This window comes from Bombus pyrosoma, linkage group LG1 (genome assembly GCF_014825855.1).
Source record: "Bombus pyrosoma isolate SC7728 linkage group LG1, ASM1482585v1, whole genome shotgun sequence".
In the NCBI taxonomy this organism is placed as follows: domain Eukaryota; kingdom Metazoa; phylum Arthropoda; class Insecta; order Hymenoptera; family Apidae; genus Bombus; species Bombus pyrosoma.
Window position 1 is genome coordinate 3,058,365 of NC_057770.1, and position 17,746 is coordinate 3,076,110.

The 17,746-nt window shown below is 42.1% G+C and overlaps 1 protein-coding gene across 9 annotated transcripts in view; it reads right to left on the reverse strand.

The window, feature by feature from the left end:
- The window catches only part of LOC122571259 (dystrophin, isoforms A/C/F/G/H), a 438,419-nt gene that overhangs the window by 68,802 nt on the left and 351,871 nt on the right, over positions 1-17,746 (reverse strand). For all 9 annotated transcript variants that reach the window (XM_043734851.1, XM_043734846.1, XM_043734833.1 and 6 more), the window contains 2 exons: positions 7,828-7,972; positions 1,379-1,502 (listed from right to left, as the gene is read on the reverse strand). In XM_043734851.1, coding sequence (XP_043590786.1) covers positions 1,379-1,502; positions 7,828-7,972 — 269 coding nt within the window. The remainder of the gene's footprint in view (positions 1-1,378; positions 1,503-7,827; positions 7,973-17,746) is intronic.

The following is a 17,746-nucleotide window of genomic DNA, read 5'->3' on the forward strand; positions in this document are numbered from 1 at the left end:
TGGCTAATTGGTATGAAAAATAGCGGGAAGAAGAATGCCGGGAATTATTGGAATTGAAAGCTCTGCCGCGCCTCTTAATTACTAGGCCTGCACGCTATTGGCGAATTCAGTCGCGCATTCCGGACCAGTTCCGTGGAAACTAACGAACGTACTTGGCCGACTTTCTCTACACTTTCGCCAAAACTTTCGTCCCGTACATTTCGTTCATTACATTCATTCCTTATCATCATTTTTCTGAACAGTTCTTTTTTCTTTTATCGCGAATTGCTTCGGTCGCGACGTATTCTCGTTTCGAAGATGGAAATTTCGTTAACGAGAAATATTGTAAAAATTGTATATAGCGATATTCCTATCGATAAAATTTCATTTTCTAAATAATATTGCAATTTTATTGCTACTGGTTTCTTTAACTCGAATACTTGGAATATACGAACGGTGAATTAACTTTCTTTCTTCTCTTATAAATTTCTTTATTCAGGACAGTTCTTGGTTTAGAAAAGAGAGGAAGGGGAGGACCGTTTAATTTCAACGACTAATTTCGTTTACTGAACCTTTCATTTAAATCGGTAACTAGGGCTGTTAAACTCGGCTTCACAAAGCTTTACTCGGCTTTACGAAGTCTTTAAACAGCTTTAAGAGACTCGAACTTGGTTATTTCTCCGAGTGCTTATAAAGCGTTCAAACACATTTCTTCGCAGGTTCGATATTAATTAGCAGCAACACAATTACTTTTTATTAATTGGATCTTTAATATTTCGATATTACTCGTGAACTTCTTGATCCAAGTTCTAATTACCAACTGGGCGATGTTGTAATTAAAAATAATCACGTTTTCAGATTAATTAGCTTTGATGTTGTTTAAAAGTATCTCATAAGAGGATTTGCGATCTATTTAAGAAGATTTGTAATTATATCGAGATACTTTGAAGTTCAAACGCTTCTCGATTACACAAAACTTTTCTAACACGTCGTATTTTGTAATTAATCGTTCTCAATCCTATCTTCCTACGCCAATTGCAAATGTTTTAATCGATGATTCCAGCACAAAAATGGTACAAGTGTACATTTATCTAAAAAAAAAATGTGCTAAATGCGAGATGGTAATAGATAAAGTTTGATTCTAAGTCTATTTTGTGTTTTTCAGTATACCTGTATAATTTCTAAAACCTGTGATTCTTCTATCATAATAAAATTTGCTTCTCGTTGTTTACGTTGATGCTTGGTTCATCATGCACAATAATTTTACCAGCCGATAACATCAACGAATCGACATGTGACAAATCGCAATAAAAACGTCACCACGTAACTTATACGCTAATAGTTGTACAGGCAAGTTTTACCTGTACGGTTGAACTCAATGCAAATATCAGAAACTCACCTTCAGAATCCGAAGTGTCAGACAGCGGTGGTTCGTTGGCGATGTACTGACGGCCACTCAGCAGGTTGTTCTCGACGATCGGTCGTTTGTCTTCGAGCTGCCTCCTGAAGCCGCGATGATCATCCTGCAACGCGCAAGAAAACGTGCACGTGAGAAGGAAGCATTCACGCCCGAGTTGTTCGTCGCTCGCTCGTACACTCGACGAGGTAAGTAGGCTAATTCGCGAAGCTTTAAACGGCAACGTCGAGAGCAACGGCAGAGCCATCGACGTCGTCTACATTTCGTCGCGTGCATTCGTAATTTCGTTTGACAAGACATCGTCGTGACGGCACGCGTCGCGCTGACGATTCCGCACCGCGAGCGGCTAACGAGGAGACGAAAGAAGAAAAAAGAAGGACGAAGAACAGGAAGAAAATGAGCTGCAACTTTCACGATATCGCGTAGCCTGACGGCTTCTCGTTAACGAGATTATCCTTTGCTCTCGCTTCCGCCAGCCTCGAGAAAATTTAGACACCGAAACACGGTTTTTTGCCGTGCGTTCCTCCGCTCGCTTCTATCTCGTTGGAAACGGCAACCAGCGATTTTTCCCCCACTTCTCGAGCGCGGCCTCTTTTCTTTCGTACACTCTTTCCTCCCATCGTCGCCGGACTGGCAACACCGAGAGGGTGTGTCTTTCGAAGAGCACGTGAACGGCTCCTTTCAAACGACTCGGAATAATTTACCTACTTTCGTTGTTGCGACAACTGCAGATCCGCCTACATACCACATACGCACGCGCACGCACAGTGAGATCCTTCAGCTTTCGGAGGGATGATGATGAAACGGTGCGTTATTAGCGCCGATTTAAACCTTCGTGTTCTCGCTTAGTCCTCCGTGGAATTATTTCGGCTGATGCGAAATTGCGGTTACGCGCATCTCCCAACGTTTCTTTCGCGAATGCTTCTCCTTCTCGTTTCTATTTGTATTTACCTTTCACTCCGCGTTTAAACTCGTTTAACGTGCGCCGTCCCACTAGCAAAGGTATCGTAGGTGTGTAGATTAATCGTTGCCGGGAATGAAATTTCTATATTTCTTACAAAGCTCAAACTCTGGGCAACTCGCTTTTAATTACAAAAATATTACCACCATTTTGTACGTCGGTTATTTAAATTTTCTCTATCGTCGCTGTGGAATAAAATTCTTCTTCCCGCGAGAGAAGGGATCAAACACCAGGAGAGAAGTCTAGCGGTTCTAATTCCTTATTTTCGATAAACCCGATAAAATTGTAAATATGGACACGCAGATTGGCCGAAAGTATCACGTCCACGTGGAAACTTATGCAGCAACGCGTAATAACGAGCGAAGAAGCGGTCCACTTCCCTCGTTTCTGTCCTATTCAAGGAGATTTCTTTTAGCTTTACATTTCTTGCCTCTTTCAACTTCTTGTCTTCGTTTTCTTTTTCCAAGTGAATTTCATACACTATTGTTCGTATTCTATTAAATAATCATCCTCGGAATCATTGCTATTCAAGCGTATTCTACTTGCACGAATCCACGAATCCTACAATATTGTAGCGTTTCAACGATTCCAGTCTAAAAACGAATATGCAGAAGCTAAATAGTTGACGAAGGATTTCACGACGAAATAAGGTCGATTTGTTGGCAACGAAATCGAGAACAACTAAAGCGTCGTTCGTTTAATTGAGCCACTAGACGTTTTCTAATTGGCCACGCCGAGATAATCGCCTTATCGTATTGGTTATCGGAATGACGGGTTAATTACGCAGGGTGCATCGTAGCGACGTATTCAGCGAGAGAGTAGCAGCACGTTGCATTCAATGTTGAGGGATTTCCATCATTGAAACGAGCATCGTCTATTTCACGAGGTCGTTAAAAAGCGTAATGATCGTTCCGTTCGTCTGTGTGCGCGCGCGAATACATGCATCGTCCTCCCATCTAAATTTATAGATAACGATAGAAAATGGGCCAATTTTATGGCCACTTAAACTTATTTCCACCATTCTAACAATAGAACGTCTGCCAATGTGAACCATCGATTTCGATGAAACTTACGCACAACGTGGATTTTATGTTACAGACTTCTGGCAAGCTCGACTGATCTTCGCTTAAACAAAGAGATAATTTTTCAATATATATGTATATCCTAGCATCGTACAAAATTCTTACATCGTCCACGTTACTGGTTTTACAATGGCAACCGAATATACACACTTTCGAGAAACATTCTCACGCGTTGTTATTATAGGAAGGATTTTAACGCAGTGGAAAGTAATGTCGCGTATTATGCAACGAGTATCCGATTTAATCAGCGGCACGTTACGTGAAAGAATTTGTGTGATCGTCATTCGATGCTCGAAGAACGATGAGAGGAGTAAAATCGTATACAACATTGCACGATATTAAAAAATGCTATTGGTGTCATAGGAGAATAATATGAAGAAATTATCATCCAAAAGAACTGTTGCCAAAATACAAATTTCCAATCTTACTTTGGATTAATCCATCGCGACCTTTTAAATTTAATGCCCGCTATGACCTACTGGTAGTAGAACGAGAGAAACACCAAGTATTTTTATATTCATCTCTCAAGGTAAAATATTTCCATTTGCTAAATGGTGCACGATTTTTACGCAACGCTGTTGTATTAAAGAGACGGACATTAAAAACGTCGTGGCGCATCTCAGAACACGCTTCCCGCGGCACGTGAAACTTCCCCAGACGCGCGATTAATTCTCGATAATCCGAGAAATATCGGTAATTAAAGAAACTCGGATTTGCCAGGATGGCCTGGAGAAATGGTGGCTCTTTGGCGCGTTCGCGATCGATACGCTCGTTGAAATCAATTCCGAGCTGCGATAATCGTCGTTTCGTGGCCCGATAATCGTCCCCCGTCGCGGCTATTCCTTTTTGCCAGTCGTGTGTTCGATCGATTTCGCGTTAAGCAGCGCGATTCTCAGCCGGATCGTTACGTCCGAACAACGACGACCCGTTTACGACGAAACCGCGTTTTACGTATGCGCCATTCGAGGTGAGTCGTCGCCGATTTCACGCACGAATACGGTACGATAAAACAAGCCGCCGATATGTTGCGTGCCACACACAGCTATCGATTCCACGTTCCTCGATCGTCTAATGAATTCCATTCACGAACACGTATACCAGTGCGTGACATTTTCAGCCGATCCGATACTCCGACACACGTGTTATTCGTCGTTTGAGCTATTTTTAGATACGAAGTGGATATTTGGTAACAAAGGAGTATCGAAGAATCTTATTTGGATGGATTTTAGGGAATGAATCGCTGCGTGTAAGTGCTGATTAATTCATGCTGCATAATGTATAGTGTATTATACGTCGTACTCAATGAATAGTATAGTATATGATGAATTCTGGATAGTACACAATGCATAGTGCACGGTACATTATTCAGGATTCACGACGCGAAGTGCATAGTGCAAGATATATTGTACAGGGAACCAGATACTAGGTTCCGAGTGTAGATTTTAGAGCAAATAGGTTCAAAGTACAGGATGATGGCCACCGATGCGTGATCGTGCACAGTATACCTTTCAAATATTCCAAATTTCACTTCAGTTCTGAATAAATATATATTCTCAAAAACGTGTGTAATCAAGTATCATAGGGAGGACTGAGAATCGTGGTTTTACACATCAGTCTATCGCTGTTTCTACTAAAACAGCGTGCCCTACGTTCTATAAACCATATTGCAACGAAAACGAGCTATCTGTGAGGCCACAGTCTTACATAAAACCTTGGCGCCAGGTGACGCCTCATAATTTGCATAAATTATTGCGCCGCGTCGTTCGTTTATGCGCAATTATTTGTGTGCGAATTAGAACGACATCCGCGAAGCCATATCGCGGAAATTCCGGCATTACGTTGCCCACTGTATTGTTAAACTGCTATCCGGTAACGGAGAGTTCTCGTTCTATTTACTCCTGGCACGGTCATTAGTCGGCTACATTTGCGTCTCCCTTGGGTCTTCTCGCGGTAGCGTTAGTTTGCGACTTAAAATTACGCGTTGCTGCCCGTGAAATACCCGAGTACCGAGAAATTCGACGATTTTCGACAGTTGGACGCATCTTGAAAATATCAAGCCGATTTCTGAAGATCGAAAAGAATGGTAGGCTGGAAATCGAAATCGACTGAAACTGAAATCGATGAACGAAACGAGAACTTCGATTCTACTCGCAAACAGCCTGGCAAACAATTACATCCGAGCGCGGGACACAATGAAATTTCCTCGTTTCACAGCGCAACAACTGCTGGAGTGGCATTTTGGTATTTCGAACGTCGCACGGTGTGTACAGATAGTGCACGCGTGGCAGCTGTATATCGCTTCGTCGATAATGACGTCGATAATGATCGGCGTTAAAGACATTTAAAAAAGAGCGTTTGGACCAACGAATCTACAAACGGTGCGTTAAACGGCGATATTTAAAATATCTCAACAATATGATAACAAGCCGACTTTAAATTTAGAATTATTTGATCTTCGAAATGCGAAATATGAGATTCGAGATTTGCGAAAGCTTGCAAATTTGAGGCTTAAAATACGATATTCCCAACTTTAAGTCTTTAACTCTCGGTATACGAAGATACATCGTACCGTGTGCCGATCTTTTTTGAATTTCATGCATAGCAAATGCGACATCGGTGTATCGCGTATCCCTGAAACTCGCTTATTGTTTGTACCACCTGTATGCAGCGATCTTTTTGCTCTAACCCTCTGTTTGTCGTCCCTATGTACGGACCGAACTAACTGATATTCGCGTGGAATACATTACGCTTTGAAATCGTTTGGACGACAGTCGAGAACGTTGGCGTTCACATGCATAGAATTCTTTGTTACGTGGCTACTGTTTTAACGATACCTTATGTTGGTACGCTTATCAAAGCTCTCCCTATTGATATTACGTATCCCTTGAAAAATAGGACAAGAAAAAGAAAAACACGAAGAATAAAAAGATGATAAAAAATCCGATGATTTAAACCACATCACGTTTGATCCTGCAGGTAGCACGTTACGAGGGAAAACCTTTCGAGATGATCATTTCCAGGGTAACATCGTCGGATCCAGCTGCTTGCAAGTCTCGTGCAACAACCGTATCCGACGCTAGTTACCCTCTCTTCCCCGCATCAATCTCAAAATACACGCTCATCAATCAGTACCATCGTGGGATCCCTCATCTCGATTCCAACGGTTGAAATTGCCCCCGGAAACCAACCTGTTAAACGATCCATCGCGACTTACTTTATCGCCTACGGTAATTAGCAGTCTCCCGTTCGCGGCTTTCAATCGATACTGTCTCGGGGATCGAGCTTATTTATTCGCCCCCGTAATCGACCGACCTCGTTAAACCCGGATATTCAACGGATTGAAAACGCCCGCCACGCGTTCCACGAGTCTCGAAACTCTTGTCCCCGATTAATATCCGGCCGATTAGGGCTTCGGTTGGCGATAAGTAGGGGCGCAGGTGTCGTCCGTCGATGACTGCTCGTGAGCGGGATCGCGGTACATGCACCTTATCATCCCTGTACACTCGCAGCTCGGTAACATGCACGTTCTAATCTGGATTAGTCCGAGCTAGTCCGTCTTTGTGCGTGGAAACTGGGCCGCCGGGGGTGGTTCGTGCTCTCGCCGTCTCCTCCTCGTCCTCCACCTCCGAACCCCTTTCGGTCGACGACGCGTGCCCCCTAGCTTGTCGGTGTCCACGCACACAGCGCGACCCTAATTGCGTCATTTTCGTGTAATCCAGTCCATTCCAGTAGGTTACGGGGCACGTTTCAAGGTACACGAGCCTATTTGCCTCGACAAGATCGCTTCCGGCTCAAGATGGGCTTCCGGCTCAAGGTGGATTTCAAGGTATCCTTGGATACTATATATTAATACTTTGAAAACTGCCGGGAATAACTCGATCTTGATACAGTTTACAGGTACCGATCGAGTTATGTTTTAATCGGAATTTGTTTTTTATCAGAAGCGAAACAAGATAGGAGATCCTTAAGGAATATGTCGTATCGAAGGGGTTCGGTAATCCGAGTTTTGAATTTATCGCTTTTGTAATCAGTAGCACTTGATTTGAGTAGCGAGTTTCAGATTCATTTCGTTATCGCAGGTCATTAAAAGTGTGCGGATATTTGTCATTCTTGTCCGGATAAACCTTGATTAGAATTTATAGAAATCGTAGAAACTGTTGATAATAATAATCATCTGTGTGTATATTTCGGTATACGATACGGTATAATAGTTGCAACTTTAACCAAGAAGAACGATATAAATGTAAGATTCTTAAGATTGGAACAGACCCCGCGAAATTCGCCATGGAGTACGATATAGTCCATAACGATCGCAAGCTTCTCGATGATAATTCAAGCACAAGGGATGGTTTCGTGACATGAAAGAGTAACAATTGTAAAATACTTACTTCTTGCTTCTGCAAAGCGGCCACGTCTCCACAGACAGGTCCCAAACCAGTAAGTTCGGTGTCTTTTCTGATCACCCATTCGATGAGTTCACGCAAAGACAATAGAAGAGCGTTCCAGTGTTCCGTATTGCTTTCTAATCGATTTCTGCAACAACAAAGAGAAGAGAAACGTTATAATTGCGATGCAGAAAAAATGTCTCGACATTAAAATCGAAACTTCCAATGTGAAAAACGCAGCGAATCCCGCAGGGAGGTGTCCATCGGGGTTGAAGTCGCGCAGGCTGTGTATAACTAATGCACCAGCTGCGAGAACGACGCGGAGGAAGCACATGTCTGGCCGTAAATACTGATAAGGGGTGAGTAGAGACGCGTCACAGGGTGAAGAAGTATTTATTCTCCGGAGAAAGTGAAAGAAAGCGAGAAAATGAAAGAGGTCGGTGATGAATGGGAAGGAGAGGGACGTCTGCGTGGGTGGAGCGCGAGAAAAGCTGTGCTTGATGGGAGGGGAAGATATTCAAGGTGAACTATGAAACCGAAAACAGGTAGAACAATGAATGAAAAGAAGAAACGAAGAAAATTGTGAAAAAGTCGCCCGAGAAAGAAAACCTAAGAACAATAGGAAGAACGCAATTAAATGTAACGCACAAAGCGGCATAAAATAAATGAACGCTCAAAAGAGAGGTTAAGATACCTGTCCGCTTTATCCGAGACGTAAGAGAAACAATGAAAAATAAGAAATACTCGAGGCAAATTTAGCGAGAACAAAGCGATCGCGGAAACTTGTCAAATCGAAAAAGTTGCAGTGCAGTAAGACAGGAAGAGAAATGAACGTTAACGTAAGTATATGCCAGTAAGAAAACGAAGAAGAAGAAGAAGAAGAAGAAGAAGAAGAAGAAGTGTAGGAAGAAGTAGGAAAGAAAGGAGGAATAACGGGAGGCGGTTATTGTAGTTGACAGAACGTAAGGGATGGACAAAATAGGCAACCGGAATGAATAAGAAGAAGAATGAAAGAAATAGAAGGGATTGAAAGGGAGGGAAGATCGAAGGATGAGAGGTGGCTGGCAAGGGCAGGGCAGGAAAGATGGCGCTCGGGATTTAGATTTATATTCCGCCATTGTTGTACCGTCGTCGACTGGAGCAGTCTCTCACACCCTTAACAACCAACTCCTGTCTTCCCATCCCAGTCGCGCACAACCCTCCTTTTCATCCACGAAAGCCGCGGACCCGTCGTCTGGTATCGCGAAGGAACAGACCCGCGGCCGGATATATTGCAGTTATTGTAACGTCGATGAAAGTCCTGCGGAATTCCGCGACGTAGCTGTATACTTCCGCCGGTCCGACCATACCGTCTCTATATGTATATATATCTTTAGAAATATGTACCACGTCGAAAGGTATTGTGCCTTCTTCTCTCGCGAGATAAGGAAACCGGGATATATCGTCCGGACTATGGTGAATACCTGTAAGAAGGATAGTTGGTCTGTGTGTTTCCCCTTTTCCCAGCGCGGGCAAGACCGATGCCGAACAGAAATTTGACCGATGCGAATTTATCTTGACGTTGAACAGGACTCCCGTTGAAAACAAGCCATTATTCCGAGATCGATGGTTTTAGTTTCTCGACAGCGGTTTCATTCCTTTCAGAAGCCTCGAGATGAAGTTTCGTCTTTATCGATATCACGCTGATGGGATCTGTGTCGTAGACAAAGAGGTTTCTTGTTTGATCGGTTAAGCTAAGTCGGCTTGAAATCACCGGTAATCATTGGACGAACAACTGAGTCGGTTAGACAGAACTGAAGAAGGGCGGTAAGAAATTCCAGCATCCTTTATAATCCTACAGATTATTACCTATCCAAACTTTACCAAGATAATTGAAGAGACTCGAAAGATTTCATCGATCACTCGGATATTAAACTACCCCATTTCCTGATCCTATCTAAACAAACTAACCGCGCGCCATCGTTCGGTTGATCGAACGATCGTCTGAAACAGCACGGATTTGCAAAAACCGACGTGCTGATTTTCCTCGGATGATCCTCCCACTGGAAACAAATAGCCGTGCGCTGGATCGATACCGAACGATGTCGGCTGTTTAACCGACGCTGTCGCTCAACGATTAATTGCTTCAAGTTTGGTGTTGCTTGATTACCACAGAATACAAGTAAGACAGGTATGGAAAGAGGAAGGGAGAGAGAGAGAGAGAGAGAGAGAGTACAGATTTTTTCGGATTAATGGAACATCAACGTAATCCGTGTTTGCATTAGAACATTGCAGTCACGAAAAATAGTTCTTGGAGAACGTCCATTTGCGCGGTCGTCTTGCGACTGACACGAACAGAGGGGACCTTTAACGTAGACGGTATACTTCACGTTCGTGCGATCGCATTTCAATTGGATAGGTCCACGAATACCAGAGCAGAGGCCGTGTTCCATAGATATACGTTGAATACACTCCTTTTACTCGATCTCCGCGACGTACCGACCTAATGTAACATAAATCACTAAGAAATTCTGCCAGCGAACAGCAACCCGACAAGAAAACGTTTTCTATTCTGCTCCAAGCGAACAGAATTCTTTCAAGGGACCATCGTATTCGCGCGATAATTTACTTTCAGTTCGATTCCAGGCGAAATATAGACGATATCGTCACGACCAACGTTTTTCTCATATCGGGAGCCATCTCTATCATTTTCGTTGATCGCAAGGAATCAATCGATTTTTTTATATTTCCGTGATATTTGTCTTGGGAAACTCGAAACTTGAAACAGTGGATCTAATTTAATTCTTTAACACGTTCTATATCGCGGAGACCGAAATTAGAAAATCCGCTACATTCGTAATTTCATCATTAATTTTACACTGACGATGCGTTAAATTCACCACGAAGCACGTAAATAGTTTCGTTCGTTTATTAAAATATACGCGTTTATTAGAACGCGTCGAAACAAGCGCATCACTTTATTTATTACCGTGCGCAAGACGCAATTTCATCAGGCAGTGAACGTGTTAATCAAATTTCCCCGTTGTCCATGCTACGAATCGCTACGATTTAAATTTGCTGGAATGAAAAACAATTTCCTGACAAATTTTCAGATTGCGTTCGATGAAAACGTGAAAAGTATCGACGTAGCCTAGTAATGTAGAAAAGAGAGTGGCGAGTGGGACACGGCGAGGATAAAGAGTCGGATTGGATTGGGGAACTTCGAACGATAACGCGGTACAGAGCACGGAACTTTTGATTACGGCTCGATTTTGCGCGCCAGCGGACATTCGGAATAATTAAAACGACGAAACGGATGGCAACAAAATGCCCATGAAGGGGCACAGACACAGCCATCAGACCGATTTCAGATAAGCCGGCTTCCACCATCAAGGCCGCTGAATTTTCATTTCTTTCTCTTCTTTCTCTCTGTATTTTCCCTCTCTCTCTCTTTGCCTTTTTTCGAAAACTTGCCGTGGGAAGCGTCACAGCTAATCCCTCGCATTAACGAATTCTATTAAAAAAAAAAAGAAAAAGAATTTTGTCGCACTCGTTCTTCCTAAATCTCTGCGTCATGTTTTTGCGAGAGAGGATAATGTTCATCCTCGTTACGATTTAACGGAGAGCTAACTCGCGGATTGATGAAAGAAGAACAGGAGTTGAAAGGTGAAATCGATGCACCGTCGAAGATACTTTGAGATTCTTTGATGGATAGTTATTAATAACTGTCTTGGGAGCTATACTTTCGCTTTGAATATATGAAAGGACGTTAAGAAGTAATAGCGTACGAACCTTCTAGAAATAAAAATGGTTCAAGCTTTAATCGAGCTCCGCCTTTGAGCATAATTTCTCCATAAATGCAACTATACAGTACGATCGCGCGTGTTTCCCGTAGAAGCGTATTATATTCCGTTTTCCAACGTAATTGGTTTCTCGTATTATTTCTTGTATATGTATAAAATCAAATTATAAAAAACTCGACGTGGCTTTTGAGATCCGAGAAGAAGCATATCTCCATTAAGATTCGCAACTGGGATTGAGTGGAAGAATTTAAGAATCTATAGAAGTACTCGAACGCGATCAAGTTCGAAGAAGCTTGGAATACCCCGCGAAACGAGCAAACTCGTTTTCCAAACACCTGCGGAAATTAACGAGATTTCGGTATAATTTACGGATACAATGGGGATTATGAGTTAAAGCAGATTTCAGAATCGCACGAAGAGACTCTTTCGCTGTATCGCTTCTGGCTCGAGTCGAACTTTTAAGGCGAGTTCAGCGTTCAGATAACGGTAGTAATAAATTAAAAAAGGAAAGAATTAAGTCTCGCACAAAGCGTGCAACAACTCTTAACTTAGATAAGACAGACGGACAATAGCGAGTATTACGGTTGAATACACGATAAGACGATTGAATATAAAGATTCAACATCTTCCATCAAAGATGAATAAAGATTCAAGTATCTTTCATCTATTTCTTTTGATGCAAGTTTTATACTTTAGTCATCGGCAGTACATTTCCAAGAGATAAATTTCAATTTACAATTCTCTTCCTCCTATTTGCTCTCAACTTTCTTTCAATTTTTATCCAGAATTCTTGCCCGTACGTTTCACCCTGCTATCGAAATCATCTCGTACTTTACACTTAGGGAAAGAGAGGGTTTGCCAGCGCGATCTCACGAACCCATTGACAGATCGCGGCGTGCAGACGTCCCAGTAATCGACTCTTCTCGCAGAGAGGCGGTAGAGACGTTGGAAGAGGGGGTTTGAGGTCCGCTCGACAAAGCCTTTTGATCTATCACCTCGTCGCTGCTGGTTCTTCCTTGGCGTTTTCCATCGAGACTCCTCGTGGTCTCGTACCCGTTCTACCGGTTAACGCAATAAAGTCGGCAAATGGAATTGCTGCGAACGGGCGGAGCGTTATAATTCAACTCCGGGGAACAATTTACCGGTACAATTCCAATCTGAGCAAGGTCGACCCACTGCCACCATCGCCACCGCGCAAAACCGATCCAAACTTTCGCGATAAACAACAACAATGCGACTGTACGCGTACCAGTTCCGCGATCCTACGCCAACCATCACTTCCGGTAACTCTGCAGACCACCTGCGAACTTCCTTTAAACGCGCTGATCGTTCTCTTACGCCGGATCTTTGCGTCGACCACGAGATTTCGTTCCCTCGAAGCTTTTCTTCTTCGAGAATGTCTGAGAAATGTTCTCCCTTTGAATTAACCCCTTATCCTATGATATCGGATTTCGCTTCTGATTCAGCGAGAACACGATGTATTTGCAAGAAAATTTAGTTGCAAGTATAGCTTTTGATTGAATTCTTTAGTTAGAATCGATAATGTTAGAAATATGAATAATAAATACGTCGAGACGATATTTCTTTTTATATCGTAAATACATTTACAATAAGTTTCTGATAAATGGCGATAGACAAAAGTTTTATACAGACTGTATTTAACGTGTCGTGAGTTTAGGATGAACGCGAAGAATCGGTTATTACGCGCTTCGTCACGTACCCCTAAGAATATTCCTCCTTCAAAGTATTCTTTCTTTATAGCCATTCAATTTCACAGAAATTTTTCCACTCGTAAATCACGATTCATTGCCTGGAATAATAAACAATATAAATCGCGACTCGTAACTACGATTTCATATCGCGAATAATTTTCGTCGTAGGAAAAATAGCGGACGGTTTTTTGATCGACCGTCATCGTTCCATTAACTCGTAAAATATAACGTATAACGTGAAGCCATGGTCGACAGCGACTTTTTATCCCGAGCTTTAAAATTTATATTTACACGGGCCACCCCGTGACGTTCTATTTAATCGCTAACCGCAATACCTACAATTTTTCCAATTTCACAGTTCGCGTATCGGTTAAGCTAACTTTATTTCTTGTCAAGTTTCCCCGCGCAGCAGGTAGTTTCTTATGATGGTCGATCCGCCGATACCGAAAAGAGAGGCTGAAACGCGATCGAGGGTCGGTTTAACAGACACCACCGAGCGAACTTTAAATAAAATTAACCCTCGTGCCGCCTATCAGCTGCTAGCACGGTCTACGACCATCCTAATGGCGGCACAATCATGCCGTTTTATGGCGTGTGGCGTTATACCCCCGATAAAGTTGCCCCTGTGCCGAAATCCGGTCGCTTTACGCGGCTTTTCGATTTAATAACTGGCCTTCTCTGCAAATTGTCGTAAATACCCAAAGCAAATAAGGTGGATTAGATCCCGCTGATAAATGGAATTTCGAAATCGTTTAACTTCGAAAGGCTGTCGTGAAAATACACCGCAACTTAAATTTTTAATGCAAATTAATCCACTTCTTAAATTAGGCTACAAATAGTAACGTTGGGTTGTAGACGATCGCAACGGTTTGGATCAGATTCGAGTTAGATCACCTAATTTTAGAATATTTCTCTTCAAGCTATCGCAATGAATCGAATGGTTTTGATGATACAAATTTCACGGAAAATACGTTTATTTTTACCGCAGAGATTGTCTAAGGTTTGAACACTTCGGTTTGAGCTTGTCTGCGAAGGACCAATTTGTATTTCGTATGTTACGCGATAAATCTTTATCACGTAAAATATAGAATACGGAATAAAATTAAATAATCGCAACTCCAAATTATTGTATACGAGCTACTTCGACATACATAGCCCGGAGATACGATTCAAAGATTGCAAGATTAATAAAATTACGATACAAGCAGAATTAAATGTTTAGGTTTACAAGAAACAAATGGTTACGAATGATAGCATCGCGATGGTATTGTTGACAGACGTTTACGTTAAATCACGCGTAACAGCGTTCGAAGGTTTAATGCCGTCTCCACGAATCGACGCTATATCGTCAAAATACGAAATATTCGTGCGCTAAAATTATGTTTGGACGCTCGTGTTCGAAAAATGAACAGAAGGATGACTCGATCGAAGATTTTCTGAAAATGGTGGAATTACGTTGTTATATGGATGAAATTACTGCATCATATTCGATGCATTGTATCGTTAGATGAAAGCTACGCGGTTCTGAACGAGTGAAATCTCGGCAATAGGGTTACGAGCGTCCCGTCGATTGAAATGTTGCAACAATTTTTGTACCGCGATTAATCGGCGAAGGTAAAACTGTATAGAACAGCGTTCGTAAAAAAGATTAGAAGAGTCAAACATTGAAATATGTTGAAAATTTCACCAAGAATATTTATCTGCTTGTGTAAGATTAAGTTATCTTAACCACGAAAGACAATACTATTGTTATCACAAATCAGACGGAGTATATTGGTTTCGTTTGTGCTCGATATACCCTGCAGCGAACCAATAGAATTATTAGTACAGTGTATGTCTGTTCCAGACTTTGTTTTAGGTTCAACGTGACTCGATAAGCTTTCAATTCATTTCATTCACAAACTATGGGCTTCCCACGATCTAACTTTCCTCAAACACTGTCAGCGAAGCGAATGTATATAGATATACGAATCTTCGTCGAAATCACGCATCTCCGTTAATATCAGAAATAAATAGGAGCTTTTTATCTACAAAAAGAGAAGAATCATAGATTGGCAATTTCCATGATCCAGTATCACATCGTAATAATCAAAATGGGAGATTGGAATTCCACGATTTAAAAAATCCCCCGACTTTCAATTCTTCGTATCAAGAAAATCAAGCGACGAATATTGTTCTCCGTATGTATCATCAAAGACCAAATAGCTTGCAGCATCGACAAACTAAATCGAAAGTCAACACAGGCTTTCACGATTAATCGTCCGAGTCCGACTCTCATTAGCCTGTACACCTGGGCCGATATTTCGCCTTCAAGTGCGTTCTCTGACCGGATAGCCAGCATTAGTGGCGTAGTATCGATTATATCATGGCCACAGGGATCGATCAACTGTGAGCGATGCTGATAGAAGGCTGATAGAATTCGTTCGGACGAGCTCTCGCGCTTTTCTAATGAGGACGCAAATATCTCTGTTTACCGACGTCCTTTCTCTGTCTGCGTTTAACACGACACCACTAATTCGCCTTTTCCCAATCGTCATCGGTCATGTTGATTTGTATCCGACTGTACCGGATCGATAATCGACCGATCACACCGTGGGACACCGCTTCATGTCGACGCGCGCCTGCCGTATTTATAATCCGAATAATTTATTGAAAGTCGTTTAATCGAACGATTAATGCGCTCAGGCCGCGCTCTGATGGCCGTTTCACTCGTATTTTTCCAGACCTTTTTTTATCCCCGTTTTATAGACCCAATGGATAATTCGATAATCGAAGCGATTAATTTCTGTGGAATGGTTAATCAGTCGCGCAGAATCCTATTATTGTCTTCATAATGAAGATTCACCGTCTGGAATGGCTTAATCTGGCTTGTTTGCTTCACGATAATCTGAGAATCGCGGTCGATCGTTAATACATATATCGAATTTGTTACGTATCATGTCAAAACTGTTATACACTGATATTAGAAGAAAGTTGCAAAACCTCGTTCAATGTTTCCACAATGTCACTGCCTTTTTATTCCAGGTTCAAATTCAACATACCAATTAAACTTTCAATCGATTCATTTAAAGAGAAATGGCTACCCTGAAAGAATCTTACACGGCGTGCATGATATTGTATAAATATAAAATAAACTTAATTTGTAAGCAGCTTATAATAATCGTCTCAGGTTAACGTATTTGAATAAACACGTAACTAGAGAGAAATAGAAAAGATGCGAAATGTTTTCCGCGACAAAAATTGTGTACGAGATTCGATCACGGTGGCAGTTTTATCTTCGACTGGAAGCATCGTAAGAAAAGAAAAAAGGCGTGGCAGAAAGAAACGCAATCCCCTCGCCGGCAGGCATCCGTCTTCTTTGCCTTCTCTACACCACGCGTTTTAAATATTGAATTAAAAATCTTAAGATTGCGACGACCCAGTGACCAAACATCGCAGTGACTCCGATAACGCGAATGGATCCTTTGTTCCGAGAGAAACTCATTTCAGATCTCCCTTTGAACCATCGAGATCTCACCTTCAGGCAGACCCATTCTTTCATTTTTTATCAACGCGACTACCTCGTTGCTTTTCCTTTAAAGCCGCGCCCGCGCATTTTCAAGAGTCGAAGACACGCAGCCAGACATCGTTTCTTCGTACGTACCGATATCAGATTCTTTTCATGGACTAACCGAGCGAAACATATCTCGAGATAATCGCCATCAACGCGACTACGCGTGAAAATGTCACTTCCGAGGTACGTCGACCGTCTTTCGTCCACGAAACACGTACAAACCTGAAGGGATCCGATGTTCGTACGATCTTCTGTTACGTCTTCGGTAGATGATATAGAGATCGATACATCTAGAGGATGTCGTTTCTCGAACCCCCATTTCCCTCAGGAGAATCATCTATAAATGGACCCTTTTGTTTCCGCGAAAACCTGTCCCCTTCTATTTCTGAGACTTCGCTTTGCACGTCGGAAATTTCAGCTTGAGGAACGGGCCTATTGGTTTCTCGTGATGTTTGAAGATAGAACCAGGAGTGTGTCGTTTCGTTGACGATACATTTTCTGGATCTTTTTTTTCTTTGAGTCTGACTGGTAGTCAGTGGATGTACATTCTAACAAACTTTTGCTCTGACGAAAGAAGCATTTGTAGAAATATACATGTTAGAACACACATCCATTGTAACTGTAGCCTTGGACCATTGGTGACGTGAATTATCCGATAACGGTAATTCCATTTAGTCGAAACTTACCGGGACATTTAGACAAATTCTACGTTTCGCGAAAAATCTTTCGGTCCTACTCCGATTTTATCAATCGTTGGGTCTGTTCGTTCGTCTATCATCAAAGGATTGTGATCGTTTCGTAGTTACAGGAATCCCAACCATAGAATGTCACCGGTAAACAAATATGATCGTTCGATTATCGCGAAAATTCGTGTT